The sequence below is a fragment of the Hibiscus syriacus genome, unplaced genomic scaffold (genome assembly GCF_006381635.1).
Source record: "Hibiscus syriacus cultivar Baekdansim isolate YM2019G1 unplaced genomic scaffold, ASM638163v2 tig00109926_pilon, whole genome shotgun sequence".
In the NCBI taxonomy this organism is placed as follows: domain Eukaryota; kingdom Viridiplantae; phylum Streptophyta; class Magnoliopsida; order Malvales; family Malvaceae; genus Hibiscus; species Hibiscus syriacus.
This window is the reverse complement of record NW_024062532.1, coordinates 1,455,272-1,474,127: the sequence shown is the minus strand read 5'-3', so window position 1 is coordinate 1,474,127 and position 18,856 is coordinate 1,455,272. Positions and strand designations below refer to the sequence as shown.

At 37.0% G+C, this 18,856-nt stretch overlaps 2 protein-coding genes and 1 long non-coding RNA gene across 3 annotated transcripts; 2 read left to right on the top strand and 1 right to left on the bottom strand.

The window, feature by feature from the left end:
- The first annotated feature begins 2,631 nt into the window (after positions 1 to 2,631).
- LOC120210582 lies at positions 2,632 to 9,018 on the top strand. Its single transcript, XR_005524511.1, has 4 exons — positions 2,632 to 2,703; positions 7,863 to 8,530; positions 8,649 to 8,721; positions 8,807 to 9,018. It is a non-coding gene; the product is annotated as an uncharacterized LOC120210582 (long non-coding RNA).
- A 193-nt stretch (positions 9,019 to 9,211) lies between these two features.
- LOC120210703 (pentatricopeptide repeat-containing protein At2g20540-like) lies at positions 9,212 to 10,935 on the bottom strand. Its single transcript, XM_039209402.1, has 2 exons — positions 9,294 to 10,935; positions 9,212 to 9,259 (listed from the first exon to the last, which is right to left on the bottom strand). Exon 1 carries the CDS (start codon positions 10,913 to 10,915, stop codon positions 9,335 to 9,337), a length of 1,581 nt encoding a protein of 526 aa, XP_039065333.1. The 5' UTR covers positions 10,916 to 10,935; the 3' UTR covers positions 9,212 to 9,259; positions 9,294 to 9,334.
- Positions 10,936 to 16,022: 5,087 nt separating this feature from the next.
- Positions 16,023 to 17,827, top strand: LOC120210764. Its single transcript, XM_039209451.1, has 5 exons — positions 16,023 to 16,193; positions 16,530 to 16,773; positions 16,868 to 17,225; positions 17,389 to 17,470; positions 17,540 to 17,827. The coding sequence occupies exons 1-5, from the start codon at positions 16,023 to 16,025 to the stop codon at positions 17,732 to 17,734; spliced, it is 1,050 nt and encodes a 349-aa protein (XP_039065382.1). The 3' UTR covers positions 17,735 to 17,827.
- The last annotated feature ends 1,029 nt before the right edge of the window (positions 17,828 to 18,856 follow it).

The following is an 18,856-nucleotide window of genomic DNA, read 5'->3' as shown; positions in this document are numbered from 1 at the left end:
CTTGCCCGAACTCGATTTTTTTTAAATCGCTTCTATTTAGATCGGATTGGGTCATATCCGTCGAATTCATGTTAAATTGACACTCCTAAGAAATTTACTCAAATTATATTTTATATTCTCAATTAATATAAAATAAAATATACTTTTAAAATTTTAATTAATTTAAAGCAAATAGAATTTGAGTTATGTTGGAATCACTTTGAATATAAGTGTGGCCCTACACCTACAAAATTACGTGACAAATTTGATGAAAATTGGTTCCCCCGTTTCCATGTGGGACTTGCCTAGCATTTAAACCCTCCCTCCCATCACCATCTTTCCTTCTCTCCTTGACATCATTTTGTCTCTCTAACCCAAAAACTGAATCAGATAATCACTTCCTACTTCTCCGCCATGTCTTGTTCCCGCCTCTTCTTCTTCTTTATACTCCTCTTCCTCCTCTTGCTCCCACAGGCGGCCTCAACTCCGCCGCCGACCCCAAGAAGCCGCCATTCTTGTGATTCTTTCTCTCGACCAGAGCAACGCTCTTTGTGTTTTCAGCTCCGAAGATTCCACAATTCCCAGCCTCTCTTGCCGCCGCCGCCCTCCGAAGGTGATGAAATCGACCCAAGATATGGTGTGGAGAAGAGACTGGTCCCCTCGGGGCCCAACCCTCTTCACAACTGAATACATCGATCCAAGATTCAGCAGTAGTAATTAAATCATTAGTTATTTCATTGTTTCAGCTTTTCAATTTTTTTTCCCACTGGTGTTTATGTTTCTTTAGACGAAGGACGATTGCTATTTCCATACTTGTTTTTGGAAGAAATTTGCAGGCAGCGGAAACAAGCAAGGAAATGGCGTACCGTCGGTGCTAGTTTAATGAATAGGGTATATATATATGGTTGGGAAGATGATCAAGAGAAACCCATGACTTTCATTAATGGAGGTTTGGATTGGTGGCATGTAGGTTTTGCATTAAATACGTTCATGGACTCTTGTGTCTGAATCTATGACTGTTTATATGTTTGTTTCAACTTTTTGCCTTTTCATAATCCTAATTTTCATATTCAATATTACGGTATATATTCGATGTTTATATCTTTTTATATTACTGATGTTCGAATCGAGATCTCAAAAAATTATAATCCTTTTATCAACTAGATCGTAAAGTGGCTCATCTAGTCCAGGATTAAGGCATACTTAAGATTTAATTGAGATTTACATAGAAATTTTCAGATTGACCACTAAGAGTAACAGTTATATAATTGGAATTTGGACTTACAAACTTAAATTCTTGGATCCCAACTATATATAATTAATTAAAATTTATTAATTTAAATATTAACGTGATATTATTTATTAAATATAATAAATATTGAATGCAATAACAATTTTTTGATAATTTAATAATTAACATAATTTAAGCATCGTAAAAAAGTTGAGGATAATTGAATTTTGGTTAGGCCCTTAATTAAGGAAGAGCGAACGATTCAAACAGAAAAGTGCCACGTGGAATCCTCACAAGCTGCCGATGTTGTAAAAAGCCGAGGCCACAGGTCTTCATCTGAACCGATCAGGAAATTACAATAAATAAAAAATAGGGAGAACTATGTGATTAGCAACCAAACTATCACTGTGGTTCCGGTTTGGTCACTTAACTGTTTCTTTTTTCAAAATTATACCAAAACTATAGTTGGATGATTAAATACAAAGTTTACCCTAAAAAATAATGAGGCAACCCACATGTTATTACCTCAACTATCACTTCTGTTCTATTTTGGTCATCAAACTATTTTTTGATTCAAAATTATACCTAATTTTATATTTTGATTTCATTTTGGTCATTCACGTTAAAAAATTAATAGAACTATTGATGTGACATTTTTAAAAAACAATTAACGATAATTTGGTATTACCTTATGGTGATACGTCAGTATCATCGTTAATTTTTTAACGGCGGGTGACCAAAATGAAACTAAAACATAATATGAGGTATGATTTTGAAACAAAAGTGACCAAAGAGGAACAGAAGTGATAGATGGGATACCAATCGTGTAGTTTACCCAAATATAAGATAACAAACGGCTTACCAAACTTAACTGAATCCTACACACTTGCAGCAAAAGATCTGTGAACTCATTTTTCCAAAAATTTCCTTGTTTCTTTTTAGTTTTGATGATCTCCTCCTTCACTCTCCATTCCTCATTTTATTTTAAATACAAAGAACAGGGGAAAATGGCGCGTTTATTCACTCCGCTCTTCCTTCTCTTTCCGTTTCTCAACCTTTCCTCCTGTAAAACTCTCAAACGCGACGGTAATTTTCCTCGTTTCTTAATTAAAGCTGTTTTTTATAATAATTTTGATGGCTTTTTCTTGGGATATTGTTTCGTTATTGCAGTTAGAGCATTGAACGAAATAAAGTTGTCGTTAGGGTGGAGAGTGGTTTACGCTTGGTCGGTGACGACTGACGATCCTTGCGGCGACGGAAACCGCGGCCGTGGTCTGGCATCACCTGCACTCTCATGGGTGACTATAGAGTTGTCACCGGATTGTAATTCTCAATTTTCATCTCCACTTTTCAATTTCTAATCAATTTCATTTCTCCTCTGTTTTAAAATTAAAATAATCTTGCTTCGTTTTAATTTGCAGGGAAGTTTATGCGGTGTCGATCGTGGGGCCGTTTCCCGTTCCGGTCACAAATTAGTTCGATCTGACAAGACTGTACGAATATAATTAACCTTTTCCTTAGCAGTTACCATTAACGAATTCATTCTTCTTCTTTTTTCGAGTGAATTTAAAGCTATTAAATTGTTGCTTATTACAGTGATATGCATAATAACAAGCTGACCGGACCGATTCCACCTCAAATCGGGCGGCTCAAACGCCTTAAAATACTTTATGTTCTTTTATTTTAAATCTAGATTATGAGATAATGGGTTTTCATGTAATTTATTTAATAATATGTTTTTGTTGTAGTAATTTAAGATGGAATAAGCTACAAGACTTTATTCCTTCTGAAATTGGCGAGCTTAAGAGTCTAACATATCTCTAAGTGTTGAGATAGGTATAAGCTGTGTGTGCACGTGAGCTAGAATAATCTAGAATACTCGTGCATGTCATGCATGTAGATGGTCATGCATGTGGCTAGCCATCATAGGGAAGCTGTTAGGAAACGGTTTAGGGTGGTTAGTTTGTTAAGAGGTTGTTATAATTGTGCTATATATGTCAAGTGTAAAGGTGAAGAAAGTATGCCATATCAATAAAGAAAATGCCTCTCTTCCTCGTTTCTGTTAGTTTGTTTTCTGCAATTCTTAATTTGCTTCACATGGTATCAGACGCCGGACGTTTCTGAGGATTCTTGCTTGCTGTGCTAAGCTCGTGATCATGGAGACTTCTGTTGGAAAGACCTTCACAAACAAAAAAATTAACATCATTCTCGATGAATCTAATTTCCTACTCTGGAAACAGCAAATCTTGCTGACTGTGCGCAGCCATAGGCTGGAGCGGTTACTAACAGGCGTGGCACGTTCTCCTCCTGAGACAATTGAGGCTGAGAATGGTGATACGGTGGTGAATGAGTTGCATGAGGAGTTTGTTGCACAAGACAGTGCGCTTGCTTCCTGGTTATTGTCCACGATCAGCCCACACTTGCTGTCCCAGTTTGTTGGAGCGGAGACGGCAGCGGCGGTCTGGAGCAAGGTGTTGCAGTTCTTCGCGAACCGGTCAACCACAGCAGTCATCAGCCTGCATTACAAGCTTCAGTCACTCAAGAAAGGCAGTGACAGCATGCGAATGTACCTCACTCGCATCAAAGAGGTGTGCGATGCTTTAGATTCCTGTGACAGTGCTATTCCTCAGGCCGAACAGGTTGCAAGTATTCTCAAAGGTCTTCCCCGAGAGTACCACCCGTATATTGCCTTCATCACCACTATGAAAGACGCCTTATCTCTCGATAGGGTCTGCTCGATGTTGATCGATGCAGAAACACAGCTTGCGGGCTTTGACGCTCAAGAAGAACTTCTGCCAATGAGTGCTCACGTTGTTCAGTCTGACTCTAGCTTGAAGACTGCAAGTCACGTGTATCATGATCGGGCTTCTGGCAGGTCTGGAACCAGCGCTGGAGGTCGGACTGGAGGTCGGGGCCGTGGTCGACCTCGTGTTCAATGTCAATTATGTGGGAAAAATGGGCATCTTGTCGTTGACTGCTGGTACAGGTTCGATCAGTCATTTACTGGTCGGTCGGCTGAAAGAGCTGTAAGCCGTGGTGGTTCGGGTTCAGTGAACTGCACCAGCCTGGAACCGTCTACTCTTGATGGATGCGCTTACTCGTCACAGCCGCAAAGTCATATCGCTTCTAGCACGAGGGATCACTGGGTGCTAGACTCTGGAGCTACGCACCACGTGACTGCTGATTCAACCAAGGTCTTCAACTCAAAAGAGTTCTCAGGACCAGGTAAATTGCTGGTTGGTAATGGTAGTTTACTGCCAATTCAAGCTACTGGTAAATCTGTTTGTGCTCTTCTACTCGAGCTTTACAATTAAATGATCTTCTTCATGTACCTAAGGTAACTAAAAATCTTCTATCCGTCTCGAAGCTTGCTAAGGATAACGCGGTGTATTTTGAATTCCATGCATCACGCTGCTGTGTTCGTGATGAAGCTACTGGTGATGTATTGCTGCATGGGAAGGAGAATGATGGTTTATATCTGTTTCAAGTTGATGATAGTTGTAATAGAGTGCTTGTTTTGTAGCAAACAAAGTTGATTCCTCCAATCATTTGTATGACTTGTGGCATAGGCGTCTTGGGCACCCTGCTCATGCCACTCTCGAGCAAATTTGCAAACTCATTGATGTAAACTGTGAACAAAAGATTAATGAGAATTGTATTGCTTGTCATATGGGAAAAAGTCACAAACTCCCCTTCACGGATTCAACTACTAAGTATGACTTTCCTTTTCAGCTTATTTTTTCTGATCTTTGGGGACCATCGCCTGTTATTTCAAACGGGTTTAGGTATTATGTCAGTTTTGTTGATGCTTTCACTCGACACACGTGGCTGTATTTGCTTAAGGATAAGTCTCAGGCTACACAGGCCTTCCTCCTATTTCAGCAGTTCGTTGCAACGCAATTTGGGTTGAAAGTCCTGGCAGTACAAAGCGATTGGGGCGGTGAATATCGTCGGCTGTCGCGTGTGCTTGCAGAAGCTGGTGTATCTCATCGTGTTACCTGCCCACACACGTCAGAGCAGAATGGTGTCGTGGAGCGCAAACACCGCCATGTGGTTGAACTGGCTTTAGTACTACTTGCGCAGGCGTCCATGCCGATCAGCTATTGGTCCTATGCTGTGGTAACATCAGTTCACTTAATTAACAGGTTGCCTACGAGGGTTTTAGCTGGAAAGTCCCCCTTCGAGTGTTTGTTCAACAAGACGCCTGAATATGGCTCGCTTAAAGTATTTGGATGTCGATGCTTCCCCACCTAAGACCGTTCAACAGTCATAAGCTTGACTTTCGGTCGCAACCGTGCACGTTTTTGGGGCCAAGTCCTCAACACAGGGGTTACTTATGTCTCACACCTAATAAACGAGTTGTAGTGTCTCGACATGTGAAATTTGATGAGTGGTGCTTCCCATTTGCTCAGCACAGTTCTACTGAACGATTGGGAGTTCGTTCGCAGCTGAGCCAAGCCATTGACATAGTAGCTGATGCTAGCAAACTGTGTGCTACTTCTGCTCGACAGTCGGGACTTGCTGACTTGTCTGCAGATGCTTCTGGGCACGGTTCTGCACAGTCGAGTGATGTCCATGAGTCTGCTGCTACATCTGTCGGACCTGGTGCTGGTGAAGTCGACCTGGAAGTGCAACCATCGACAGATGAAAGAACAAGCGATGTGGTTGGTACTGGGCACCCTATGTTGACTAGAAGTAAGTGTGGTGTGTTTCGACCAAAAATATACACCACGTTTTTTGATGATATTGTCCCAGCAACGATTGAAGAAGCACTTCAGTCTGGCCCGTGGTCTGAAGCGGTGCAAGATGAATATTCTGCGTTGATTAAGAATGACACATGGAGCCTTGTTCCTCTACCTGCTGATAGAAGTGTGGTCGGTTGTAAATGGTTGTTTAAGATTAAAAGAAATTCAGATGGCACTGTGCATAGATATAAGGCGCGGTTGGTGGCAAAAGGGTTCACTCAAGTTCCAGGGTTCGATTTCACGAACACGTTCAGCCCTGTTGTAAAGTTCTCCACAGTCTATGTTCTTCTCGCCTTGGCAGTTGCAAGAGGCTGGGCGTTGAGACAGGTGGATGTCAACAATGCATTCTTGAATGGTGACTTGAGCGAAGTGGTATACATGCATCAACCACCTGGATTTGAGAGATGTGCTGAAGATGGAACTCCACTGGTTTGTAAGCTGCAGAAGGCCCTCTATGGCCTTCGACAAGCTCCTCGGAACTGGAATGACAAGCTTAAAGCTTGCTTCTTAGAGCTTGGGTTTGTGGAATCGAAGGCTGATGTCTCTCTGTTTGTTCGAGTCCAGGACGATTGCAGTACTTATGCTTTGGTGTATGTAGATGATATCATCATCACCGGAACGTCGGGTTCAGCTATTGATCAGGTCGTTCAATTGCTTAGCCTACGGTTCTCAATTAAGGACCTTGGTGAACTCTCATATTTTCTGGGAATAGAGGTCAAGAAGATTGGTGCTGGACTGCTGTTAAGTCAGCGTGCCTACATATGTGAATTACTGAAGAAAACCAACATGAGTCAAGCCACATCTGTGTGTACTCCCATGGTGGCCACGAAGATTGATGGTCAACCGAGTGATCTAATGTCTAATGCTCGCGAATATAGGAGTATTGTGGGCGCTCTCCTGTATGTTTGTCACACAAGACCAGATATTGCGTTTGCAGTTAACAAAGCAGCTCAGTTCATGCAGTCTCCGCGAACGAGTCACCTTGCAGCAGTTAAGCGAATTCTACGTTACCTAGCAGGTTCTCTTGATCATGGGTTGGTGTTCTCAAAAGGAGATGCTCGGCTGTGTGTCAAAGCATTTTCTGACGCTGACTGGGCTGGTGATGCCAGTGATCGTCGATCCATGTCTGGATATTGTGTCTTCCTTGGAGAGTGTTTGGTTGCATGGAACTCCAAGAAGCAGAAAACTGTCTCTCGATCAACCATGGAGGCAGAATATCGGAGCGTTGCTGAGTCTGCTGCAGAGGTGACCTGGCTTACGGCGCTGCTGTATGACCTTGGGTTGTCTCTACAAGAGGCACCTGTCATTTGGTGCGACAACACGAGTGCTGTAGCCTTGAGCGTGAACCCGGTTTGTCATGCTCGGTCTAAACATGTTGAACTCGATGTGCATTTCATTCGTGAGAAAATTGCAGCTGGTGCTCTTCGTGTTAGCTATGTCCCTGCTGAGTTTCAAATAGCGGATGGATTAACCAAACCTCTCACCAAGGCTGCATTTGAGCAGTTTCGTGGCAAATTACAAGTATTAGCTTGTTAAAGAAGAGGAGAAGAAAGAAGTGGAGAGAATGTTGAGATAGGTATAAGCTGTGTGTGCACGTGAGCTAGAATAATCTAGAATACTCGTGCATGTCATGCATGTAGATGGTCATGCATGTGGCTAGCCATCATAGGGAAGCTGTTAGGAAACGGTTTAGGGTGGTTAGTTTGTTAAGAGGTTGTTATAATTGTGCTATATATGTCAAGTGTAAAGGTGAAGAAAGTATGCCATATCAATAAAGAAAATGCCTCTCTTCCTCGTTTCTGTTAGTTTGTTTTTAATTTGCTTCACACTAAGTAGCACTTGGAAATATTTTTTTCACATTATGATAATCAAGATTGGTGCTTCCTACTAATCGGAAAATTGATTAGGTATATGAGCTTCAACAAATTTAAAGGGGAGATTCCGAAGGAGCTTGCGAGTCTACCGGAGCTTCGTTATATACATCTGCATCAAAACCGGTTTTCGGGCCAGATTCCGGCAGAGTTAGGCACTTTGGAGAAACTTCACCACTTGTAAGATAACTGATCTCCTCAAATATATAACGTTCCTTGGTAAACTTGGAACTAAAGATATATGTTCCGCTGGTACCTCGGATTTTAAGACCGTATGTTCGTAGGGATGTCGGGAACAATCACTTGGTGGGTACTATAAAACAACTTGTAAGTCTGTATGGTTGTTTCCCGTCGCTTCGAAACCTGTAAGTTCATGTGTTAAAACTTTTTGCATGTTGAATGAATGGCTAATTGCAGCAAATTTTCCTGTAGTTACCTAAACAATAACTACTTAACGGGAGGAATTCCCGCGAAGCTAGCAAGCTTGACCAATTTGGAAATCTTGTAAGTGCTTTAACCAGCTTTACCCTATGGGGATATAGGAATGGAGTTCGCCTGGTTTTAGGATACCCTTTTAACCGGATAGAATATTCTGGTCTAACTAGAATTTTCGTTATTCGATATACTGGTTGCAGGTACCTATCCTACTAACTTTCAGGAGAAATACCATATAGCATTGTTCATCTCCCACAGTTGACATCTTTGTAAGTTTGTTCGAAATTGCTGATTCATTTGCAATGCATTTGTGCTTTATTCCAGCTTTCTGAGCTAATTATGCATTGATGCATTCATATGCTACATTCGATCTAATTGGACCGGCAGGCATTTAGATCACAATCAATTTGTAGGAAGAATTCCTGAAAAAACTCTATAAGCATCCCTTCCTGAAAGAAATGTAAGTTTTCTTCAACTCTCCCTTCCTATTAACTTACGATTCTTTTAATGTCTATTAATTGACAATCTATCAAACTTGTTTACAGGTACATTGCGGGAAATTCGTTCCAGAAAGGAGCAAAATCCATCGGTGTCCCGAAAGTCCTGGAACTTGCTGACTCAGAGTTCCTAGTTTAGAGTCTAACGAGCTATATAAAATTCTTTATTGTTTATATCAGCTATAGAAATTTTGATTATATTTGTCAAGACACTGATTCATCTAGTTCTCTAGCAATGGAAATAAACAGGTTTACATTGAGTCATTTAAAAAGAAAGAGAAGATTATTAGTTTCTTCCACGATAGACAGAAGCAACAGACAATTTGCCATTGGCCAAAATAAGGAATGGCAAAATGCAGGCTTAAATCACCAACATTGAACCGAGAAGAGGAGATCAGGCAACAAGCTATTAGCATGTTTATGCTATTCCTGTATTCATTCTTTAACAGATGCCTGATCGCAAGACTCCTCATTCGCAATGCCATTCGGCTGTAAGTATACCTCTCCTCCTCAAAAAAGAAGAAGAAGAAGAAGCTGTTTGCTAGTTATATTCGTTATGCTCGACAGTACCTGCTGCTATGAATAAGGGCTCGGACCTGTGTAATGTAATTGCTTGTCCAGCTTCTCCAAAATCAAGTATATTTCCTCCATTTGTAGGTGGCTGTTCTCCCCAGCAATGAACTCATGAACTTCCCCATTTATTTTGATAGAGCTGCAACCCGGTGCCTTATTCACTCCTCGGCTTTTCATCATCTGTTTTATTCGTTTGGCATCATAATGTTTTCCGAAGGATGCATATAGATTCGAGAGTAAAACGTATACGCCGCTATGATCTTCTAGTTGCATGAGCTTCTCAGCGGCAACCTCAGCCAGTTTGGTTTGTTTGCTACTACAGTACGAACTCAACAAAGCTCTCCAGGCAATAGCTTCATCAGAGGGATTGCTTGAATCCGGCATAGTTTGAATTATTTGATTAGCTTCTTCAAAGAGTCCGCCCCGGACAAGTAGGTCAATTATGCACCCAAAATGTTCACTTTTAGGCTCGATGTTATGCACGTTACGCATTCTGTCGAGTATCCTCAGACCTTCTAATGCATTACCAGAATAACTACAAGCACTAAAAAGAGCTATAAAAGTAATGTCATCAGGTCTGACTCCATCTTTCTCCATTTGCCTAAACAGTTGAATTGCACTTTCTCCATCTCCATGCATCGCCAGCCCAGAAATCATAACGTTCCAGCTAACAACATCTCTTTGCTGCATTTCGTCAAACAGCTTTTTAGCAATATCCAAATTCCCACATTTTGCATACATATCCACAAGACAGGTACTCAAACGAAGACTCAAAGGGAACTTTTGATGATGATCCATATATTTATGAATCCAAATCCCAGAATCTAAAGCACCCATATTAGCACAGGCACTAATAACACTTACAAATATAGCCTCATCAGGCTCTACATCACTCATTTGCATTAGCCTGAACATATAAAGACTCTCTTTAAAGCAATTGTTTTTTACATATCCAGAAATCATGGCCCCCCAAATTCCTCTATCCTTCACTGGGGCCTCATTAAAAAGCAATCTTGCAGTTTCAATATCACCCATTTGCACATACCCAGAAATCATAACTGTCCATGAAACAACATCTAGCCTGGGAATCTCGTCAAAGATGCACCTAGCTACTTTGACATTATTAAACCCACAGTGCATAGACATCAAAGCATTACCCACAAAAGTATCGAACACAAAACCCAATTTCAAGCAATGACCATAAATCAATTCCCCAGAGTAGAAAAATTGTAACTTCGCACAAGCTTTCAACACAAAGGGCAGAGTATAATTATCAGGGTACATGCCTTTACTCAACATGGTGCTGTATAATTGGAGGGTTTCAAAGGTTTCACCTTTGAGAAAGATAGCTTTGATCATGGTGTTGCAGATGCAAATTGTGGGTTCATGAATGTGTTTGAAGAGGTTGCAGGCATAGGTAAGGCTCCCATGTTCTGGGTTTGAACAAAATGCTAAGAGCCTGCTTAAAGCAAAGGTATTGGTGCCGAGACCACACGTGATTGCTTGGGCATGAGCTTGACTTAGTTGCTTCATGTTCTTGCATTTCTCCAAAAGTTTTAGGCATCTCTTGCTACTGCTTGACATGAGTTCCTCCAGCAACTCAGTTTTACAAATTACAACAGCAAAGGTGTATTTCTGAAATCGTTTATGGATTTCGCTCAGGCTTTTATTAGGTGTTTACAATACGACTCGATTCGAAAAATTAAAAAAACTTTAATTTCGTGTTATTTGAATCGAGTTATTTGAGTTATTTATTCAAATCAACTTGAATTATAAATTCAGTTTTCGAGTTCGAATCGAGTTTAAATTTTGAAATTTTGAGTTACTCAAAAATAAAAAATCTGAATAAGTATTTTGACAATTTTACGATTTAGTATATGATTTCAATATTTATTCAATTTTCTCATTCATTTTAAGTCCATTTTTTTTACTAAATTTGAACTACATACTCCTAAATCACCGTATAATACATATGTATTTTTAATTCTTCTTTTTGATAATAAATTTTTTATTTTTCAATTTAGTCCTTAATTTTTTTATAATTTTCTTATTACTATATTTCATCATTTATTTTATTTTTTTATCAACTTTGAACTAAATGTTCATATACTGCAATAGAATACCAATGTAACTTCAATTGATATTTTTTTCTAAAAATATACTCTTTTTTTATTAGTCCCTTAACTTTGCATTTTACTTAATATGGTCTTTTGACTACAATTATTTACAAATTTTTTCTTCTCATCAATTCCTTAACTCTTTTATACTCTCATCAATATTTTACCCTCAAAACAATCTCTTTAAAATATAATATTATGAATATATTTCATAATTTTAGATTATATTTGATATATTTAATAACATTATAATGTGAAAAAAATATAATATATATATATATCTTATATGGTCGGAGAAAGTAAAAAATGGAACAAATAATTGTCATAATACTATAAACAATTATAATAAAATCAGTACAAAAACTCGAATAACTCGACTAGAAAAAAATTCAAGTTAAGTTCGAGTTATAAAATATGAATTGTCTACTCGAATAACTCAAAATTTTTTAAATCGACTCGTCTCGATCAAATACTCACCCCTACTTTTCCAATTTACAATATTCAATAAAACTTTAATTAATCGGAAAAAAAGTTAGGGTGATGTGGATTCTAATAAATTGTTTAAAAATTTACAATAAAATCTATAGACGAGGTTACAGTAAAAATTAGAAATATTGTGGGCAATTTTTTTTTTTAAAAAATAAGCCATTTGTTACTATGCACGTAAAATTTGTCAATTTTTTTTTATAAAATATATTAAAAATAAAAATCGTCATATGAATTAAAAAAATTATATAAAATACATCATTTTCTAATTACGAGTTTTAATTTATTATATTTTATGAAATTCGTTATTCTCTCGCAACGAGTTATATGCATGTTATAGTAAATGGTTTATATCCTAAATTAATCCTCAAACAGTTGTATTTTTCAAACAAAAATTCCGTTTGAAAGTTATGTTTTGCTTTGAGAAATTATATTTTAGATTAAAGTCCTATGTAGCTATTAATGATACTGTTAGAGCTAATAACAATTGTTATGATTTTGATTTAGTGTTTATTTATTTATTATATAATATAGAATTAAATGAAAGAAAATTATTTAATTCAAAAAAATTGAAAGAAAATTAAGATTAAAGAAATTAAAAGAATATTTTTTATTGATTACGATAATATTACCTACATCCATAATAATTTATTATATATAATAATTAGGATTATTCTGTCACGTTTGACGAGTACCGATGAACACTATTAACGATGAACACTATTAATTTAATTTAAGAACTTTAAAATTATAAAGTACTCAACGTATAATTAGAAATTAGTTAAAAATCTAAACGTAAATTATTTAAAATAAAATATTAATTACATTATTTTTTATAATCTTAATAATAATTAGATCAAATATTAACTCCTAAATTAAAAAATCATATCTTTTTTGCTTTGAAGCCGTCGTCATTGCCGTCGTTGTCGTCGTTGTCATCGCCATTGCCACTACTACTGTTATCGTTGCCGCTGTTGCTACTACCATCACCGCTATTGTCGCCGTTGTTGCTACCGCTTTGTCATCACCGCTACTACCGTCACTACTATCGTCGTGTCAAAGTAAAATAAAAGAATTTAGGATTTTTTGATTTAGGGGTTAATATTTGATCTAATTATTATTTAAAATAAGATTGTAAAAAATAATGTAATTAATATTTTATTTTAAATAATTTATATTTAAATTTTTAACTAATTTATAATTACACATTTGGTAATTTATAGTTTTAAAATTTTATAAATTAAATTAATCATACTCATGATTAATGATGCACATGGATACCCATAGAATGTTGTAGAATTTTCCTAATAATTATATATAGTTACATGAAATAATTATCAAATTTTCAATAGATATGCTGACAATTATTAAGCTTCTTGAATATTTTTCTTTAAGGTTTTCACTTTTTTTCCTAGAGTATCGTTTGGACTTTTTTATTAGTTTTGTCCATAGCGATATCAATCTTAGTATTGATTGTCGATTGTCAATATTTTTTTTTTATTTTTCACTTATTTTCTTATATCATATTTTTTTATTTCTAATAACTATACCTACATGACACAATTTTCTCTATCTTTTGGTACGTTTTCAAACTTCTCTATCGACTATTTGGTCGTTCTTTTTTGTTTAATTTTTTTTTCAGAATTGGATATGACATCGCCATAACTGATCAAAATGTTGATTATTATTATTTTTTGTTTGGAGGAGATAGGCGACTTCTTCTTGGAGTCTTGGTAACAGAGCTGCAATTACTGCTCATCTCTGTCTGCGTTTAGTGCCACATGACAGGATTTTCATTTGCTTTTGCTTCAGCAGTAATGTTTTGTGACGCTATATCGTGGGAATGCATAACTCCATAATTCCAAGGAGTTGATGCTTTTGAAGATATATCTATACTGTTCAAATAAGGTGGATAAGTTGGTTATCAAAAATAAAAGCAAAACAGAAGAGGCATCAACAAGGAAAGAGTGTCTTCACATATGGCAGGAATCCTCTTCTTCAAACCTCATCTTAAATCTCAGGCTAACGGTAAACTTATTTTTAACTAACTCCAAATATCTGTTTAACCCACTTGTCCTGATATTTTACACGAGAAAATATAAGAAAATTTTTACCTCAAATTTTGGCAAACCTGTAAATACCATACCTCGGCTTATAGCAGACAGCAAATAGGGTTTGTGTTGAAACCGCATGAGATGCAGTTGCAAGCGCTCCAACTTGCATGCTCTGACTTGAAATCACTGACGATGGCATGATGCTATGTTGCCGAACAACACGCCTCACTCCAACACGTAGCTCGTCCTTTTCCCATCTAGATAACCAAGTGTTAAAAGAAAAGCTCATTAGCTGCGCGAGAATGAACAAAACCACCAAAGGTCGGAACATGTTCAAGGTACACAAACACAAACAATTAGGAAAAAAAACCAAAAAAGATCTTCCTCAAAAAGATAAAAGCGTCACCAGCTACTAATCTCTTTAAAGTTACAAACGTACTCCATCCCGTTGTGTGCAAATGCCTCCTTGGTTGGCCTGCTCATTTAATCAGATACACATAAATAATGTGTCACTTGATGAATGCTGGAGGTGTCTTTTATACCAAGAGTATAAAAATCAGGTTAGTATATTATCTCTGAAAATATGCTTAAAACGCCATTCATAGCCATGAAGATCCTTAGCAACCAATTCCTAGATCGAGGTTGCATCGTTCATGTCCTTAAAGATACAGAAAACCCTCCATGGGTGCTTGTATCTGAGGCAGTTAAAACCTTACTGAATAAATGGACAGTAGGTCCTTGAGACTCCGGAGGGCAAGGATCAGTGACAGCCTATTTTCAAGAGGGCTAATTATTTTGAAGAAGAAGAAGAAGGGTCAAACAATCGGTCAAACATCAGCTTCCATTACTGTTAACATCAAGTGGCTATTTTGTAACAAACAATAACATTAGTGACCGATTTGTGACTTTTCAAACATTAATGATGAAAACGAACACTTACCGGAACATTAGTGACCATTTGCGAAGTTTACCTAAGATCTAATTGGTGAGAATTAATTTTCTTTTTAAAAATTCTAAATCTAACCTCAATCCTACGGGAACGAAAAAGATAACTGTAAAAAATGAGAGTGCTTCTGATGGGTTTAAAAGCTATGATCTAAAGAAATATGAAAGAATAAAGATAAATAGTTTAATCAATCAATCAAATGTGCTAGTTCGTGAGATTTAGCTATGAATATTTTTAGTTAATTAAAATTAAGTTATAATAGGATATAGAAACACTTACTGTTACACACTGAAAATTACACTATGAAACGAACCCATCAAATAGGCAATTGAAAAAAATATTCTATAACCTTTTTTTTTATCCTAAATAACAATCGATGACAGAAAAACTCAACCCTAAAGTGACCTAATTAGGGATGGGCATAGGTCGGGTTTGGGTCGGACTCCGGTCAACCCGACTCGACCCAAAAATTATATACCCTCCACTCAACCCTGACCTGACCCGAGAATTATACAACCTCCACCCGACCCTACCTTTTGAAATAAAACTCAAACCCGACTCGACCCGAAATAATATATATATAACAAATATTATTTTTTGTTCACTAAAAAATAATATATAGAGAAGTTTTATTGCAGTTATCCCTAAACATATAAGATAAATTTATTTTTTTCGACTTTGAGTATTTTTAACCCTAAACCCAAATCCAACCCGAACATAATCTTTAAAAAAAGCCCAACCCAACTTGATCATAACCCGATTTTTTTTTAAAAAAAGTCCAACCTGATCGGGTCGAGTTGGAATCCATCGATTTCGGGTCCCGCGCACATCCCTAACATAATGGAACCCTTTTTTCGGGGTGAACAACATTGGTTTGTGGTGAATCAATGACTGAATTTGCCTCTGGTAAAATGAAATGAACAAAAAAGGGAAAAGCTAACTGATGGTGCAAAAACAAGATTCTTCAACTTTTGGGAAATGAAATAAATAAGTGTTAAGAGACAGAATACGTATCTTGTTGTAGACTGAAGATTGGTTTAGTTTAAGAATATCCAAACCCCCCCCCCCTTTTGCATGCAAATTAAGCAATGCTTGCTTGCATTGCATTACATGCTCCTCTCATTGCCGTGAATTCTTCCTTTGCCCTACCATTTTTACAAAACAGCTCATTGCTTAAATACCTTCACATTTCTGTATTTCTTTCAAAGGAATCATCTGAAACAATTAATGAAGAATTTGCCAGCAAAACTGCAATTTCAGTAGCCACCAAGCACATTACCTACACAGATATGTAAATATCTCACCCAACATAACATATAACAAATTACATGCATCTGTGCTTTTCTGAATTCTGACCCTTCCTTTTGATTTTTGTGTTCTTTTTAATTCAAATTAAGATGAAATTTTGTGTTCAATCCCAGATAATGAATTAAGTAGAATATATGAAACATGAACTTCAAAATTACATTCCTCCTACATCACCATTTCCGAGAGAAAGACGGATTTCTTTCTCTCATTTATTTATTTATTTTGAAGGTAGGAAAAAGACATAAAGTTGAAGCTGTGATAACATACCTTAATTTCGGATTTTGCAGAGAAGAGAACACAGAACGGGTTTCAATATGACGAGTTGGATTCATGATTCAAACTATAGAACAGAGCGAGTAGTTGGAGTTGCAGCAGCTGCATATGTTGTTAACTCGATTGAAGAACAGAGCATTCGTGGCCAGAAAAATACCAGCACACATCTTGAATCCTCTTTGATCAAGGACAAGAGCAGAAAGGGAGATGCAACGTCTTCAACCTCAAAACTCAGCACCCTATCCAAACAATTTTTAGGTAAAGGTTAGAGACGTAAGACAGAATTCAGATATTCAGGTAATTAATTAATACGAAATCTGCTTGACGCTGCTTAACCAACAGAAATTAACAGGTCAAGGTTCAAAGAAAATTCCAGAAAGAGCAGACAGCAAAGTGCCAGAAATCAATGCTGCATATGAAAAGGAACGTAGACGTGTGTCATCATTTAAAAAACCTCTTAGTTTTTCCGATCAAATGGGCAGCTCTAGCCGCACACAACCCGGAACTTCCTCGAAACCTGATACACTTTACAGTCAACCAGATAGTGCAGCACCAAAACCCAAAAGGGCAGCGCCAAAGTCAGATCATCATGTTGTGAAAAAAGGAACTCAAGTGACAGAAGCTGAAAGACAAAGTGCAGCATATGCAGGGTCAGATCAGGCAAAAGCTGATGCTTGGGAGAAGGCTGATATGGCTAAGATCAAAAAACGGTAATAATACATTGAGGCCAATATATTTAAGCCAGAAAGAAACCTAACTACATTGAAATAACAAATGAAAAGCCAACAGAAAAAAAAAAGTTCATCTTTCAATTTATCAAGCAAATAGAAAATATTAGTACATACCATCTTCTTTACTTACAGTAAGTTACAGGTATGCGAAGTTAGATGAAAATATAGTGGCCTGGGAGGAAAAGAAAAAGAAGAAAGCCAGAAGCAAGTTGGAAAATGCAGAGGTTAGACTTGTTTTCCTTCTCTAAATTCGAAATAATTCTTAGAAACTAACAGCTTATTTTTTCGAGCAGAAGAGTGAGTCGGAGAAAAAGAGAGCAAAAGCCTTAAAAAAATTTAGAAATGAAATGGACTACATCAAACAAGTTGCAGATGGAGCAAGAGCAGAGGCAAAGGCAAGGCAAAGAAATGATGAGCTTAAAGCAAAGGAAAAAGCGAATATAATTAGAACAACAGGAGAACTTCCAGTGACATGCTTCTGCTGTTGAATTTAACTAATAATGTAGTGTCATGAGTTTAAAATTACATATGTGAAGATCATTTACACAGTGCTTTGACTAACTAAAGGATGCCAATCACAAGTAGAGACATCATAACCTGAATCATTTAGCACTTGTCTCAATCAAGAAGATTCTTCAAGAACCTTGTATAGCTTTACTAATATTTCTGACAACTGATGTTTGGTATGATCATATATGAAAATCCTAGCCCATGTCTTGGACAATACTCTGTTAAAACAAAATAAAATTTTAAAATGCTAATGATATGTTATGACGATAAATTGCAGAAATTGTTTTACATAAATTTGATCTTGAAGGAATTTGAATACTCCTAAAGATTGATGATAAACTACTACTTGGAACTGAAAAATATTTAGGGATAACAAAAGCATGCTGAGAGTTTGAAACCTTAGTTAACTACATCTTATCAAGGCTTTAGTTTGTGCATATTATAACATTAAACTATCACCACAAGATAAGCAATATTGCAAACCTCCATACTGCATTAGAACCACAACGTTCCTATGTTGAACTTTTCTTTTTGGTAGATGAAAAAGATCTCCTATATGATGAACAAGAATAAAATGATGACTAGCGTAACATTTAAGGTTAGTACATCAAGCATTATTTCAATAATGCATCAAAATCAAGTAGTAGAGATGAGACCAAGTTAAGCAAAAACAAGGCCATTTGCGCATTCTGATATAGTTAAAAAAAAGGGTAAACTACACCAGATACCACTGAACGTTAGGCGTTGTATCGTTTATACCACTGAACTTTGATTTTTATTTCAATTATACCACTGGGCTGTTAAATCGTTGACAGCTGGATCAAAACGACATTGTTTTGATGAGGTGTCTATGTCAGTAGCCGTTAGCTATGTCGGCAATCGTCAGCCACGTCACCATGCCGTTAAGGATTTAACGGTTCAATGGTATAATTGAAACGAAAATCAAAGTTCAGTGCTATAATTGACAAAATTAAAAGTTCAGTGGTATAAACGATACAACGCCTAAAGTTCGGTGGTAGTTTATGTAGTTTACCCTAAAAAAATGTTAACATATACTAGGCAGTAAAGCCATGGCCGCAATGACAAAAGCTGCAATAAGT

Coding starts and splice junctions, on each gene's coding strand:
- LOC120210703 (XM_039209402.1), bottom strand. CDS start 10,915: ATGTCAAGCAGTAGCAAGAGATGCCTAAAACTTTTGGAGAAATGCAAG.
- LOC120210764 (XM_039209451.1), top strand. CDS start 16,023: ATGCTTGCTTGCATTGCATTACATGCTCCTCTCATTGCCGTGAATTCT. Junction 16,194..16,529: donor CCAGCAAAACTGCAATTTCA/GTAGCCACCAAG, acceptor CGGATTTTGCAG/AGAAGAGAACACAGAACGGG. Junction 16,774..16,867: donor CCTATCCAAACAATTTTTAG/GTAAAGGTTAGA, acceptor AGAAATTAACAG/GTCAAGGTTCAAAGAAAATT.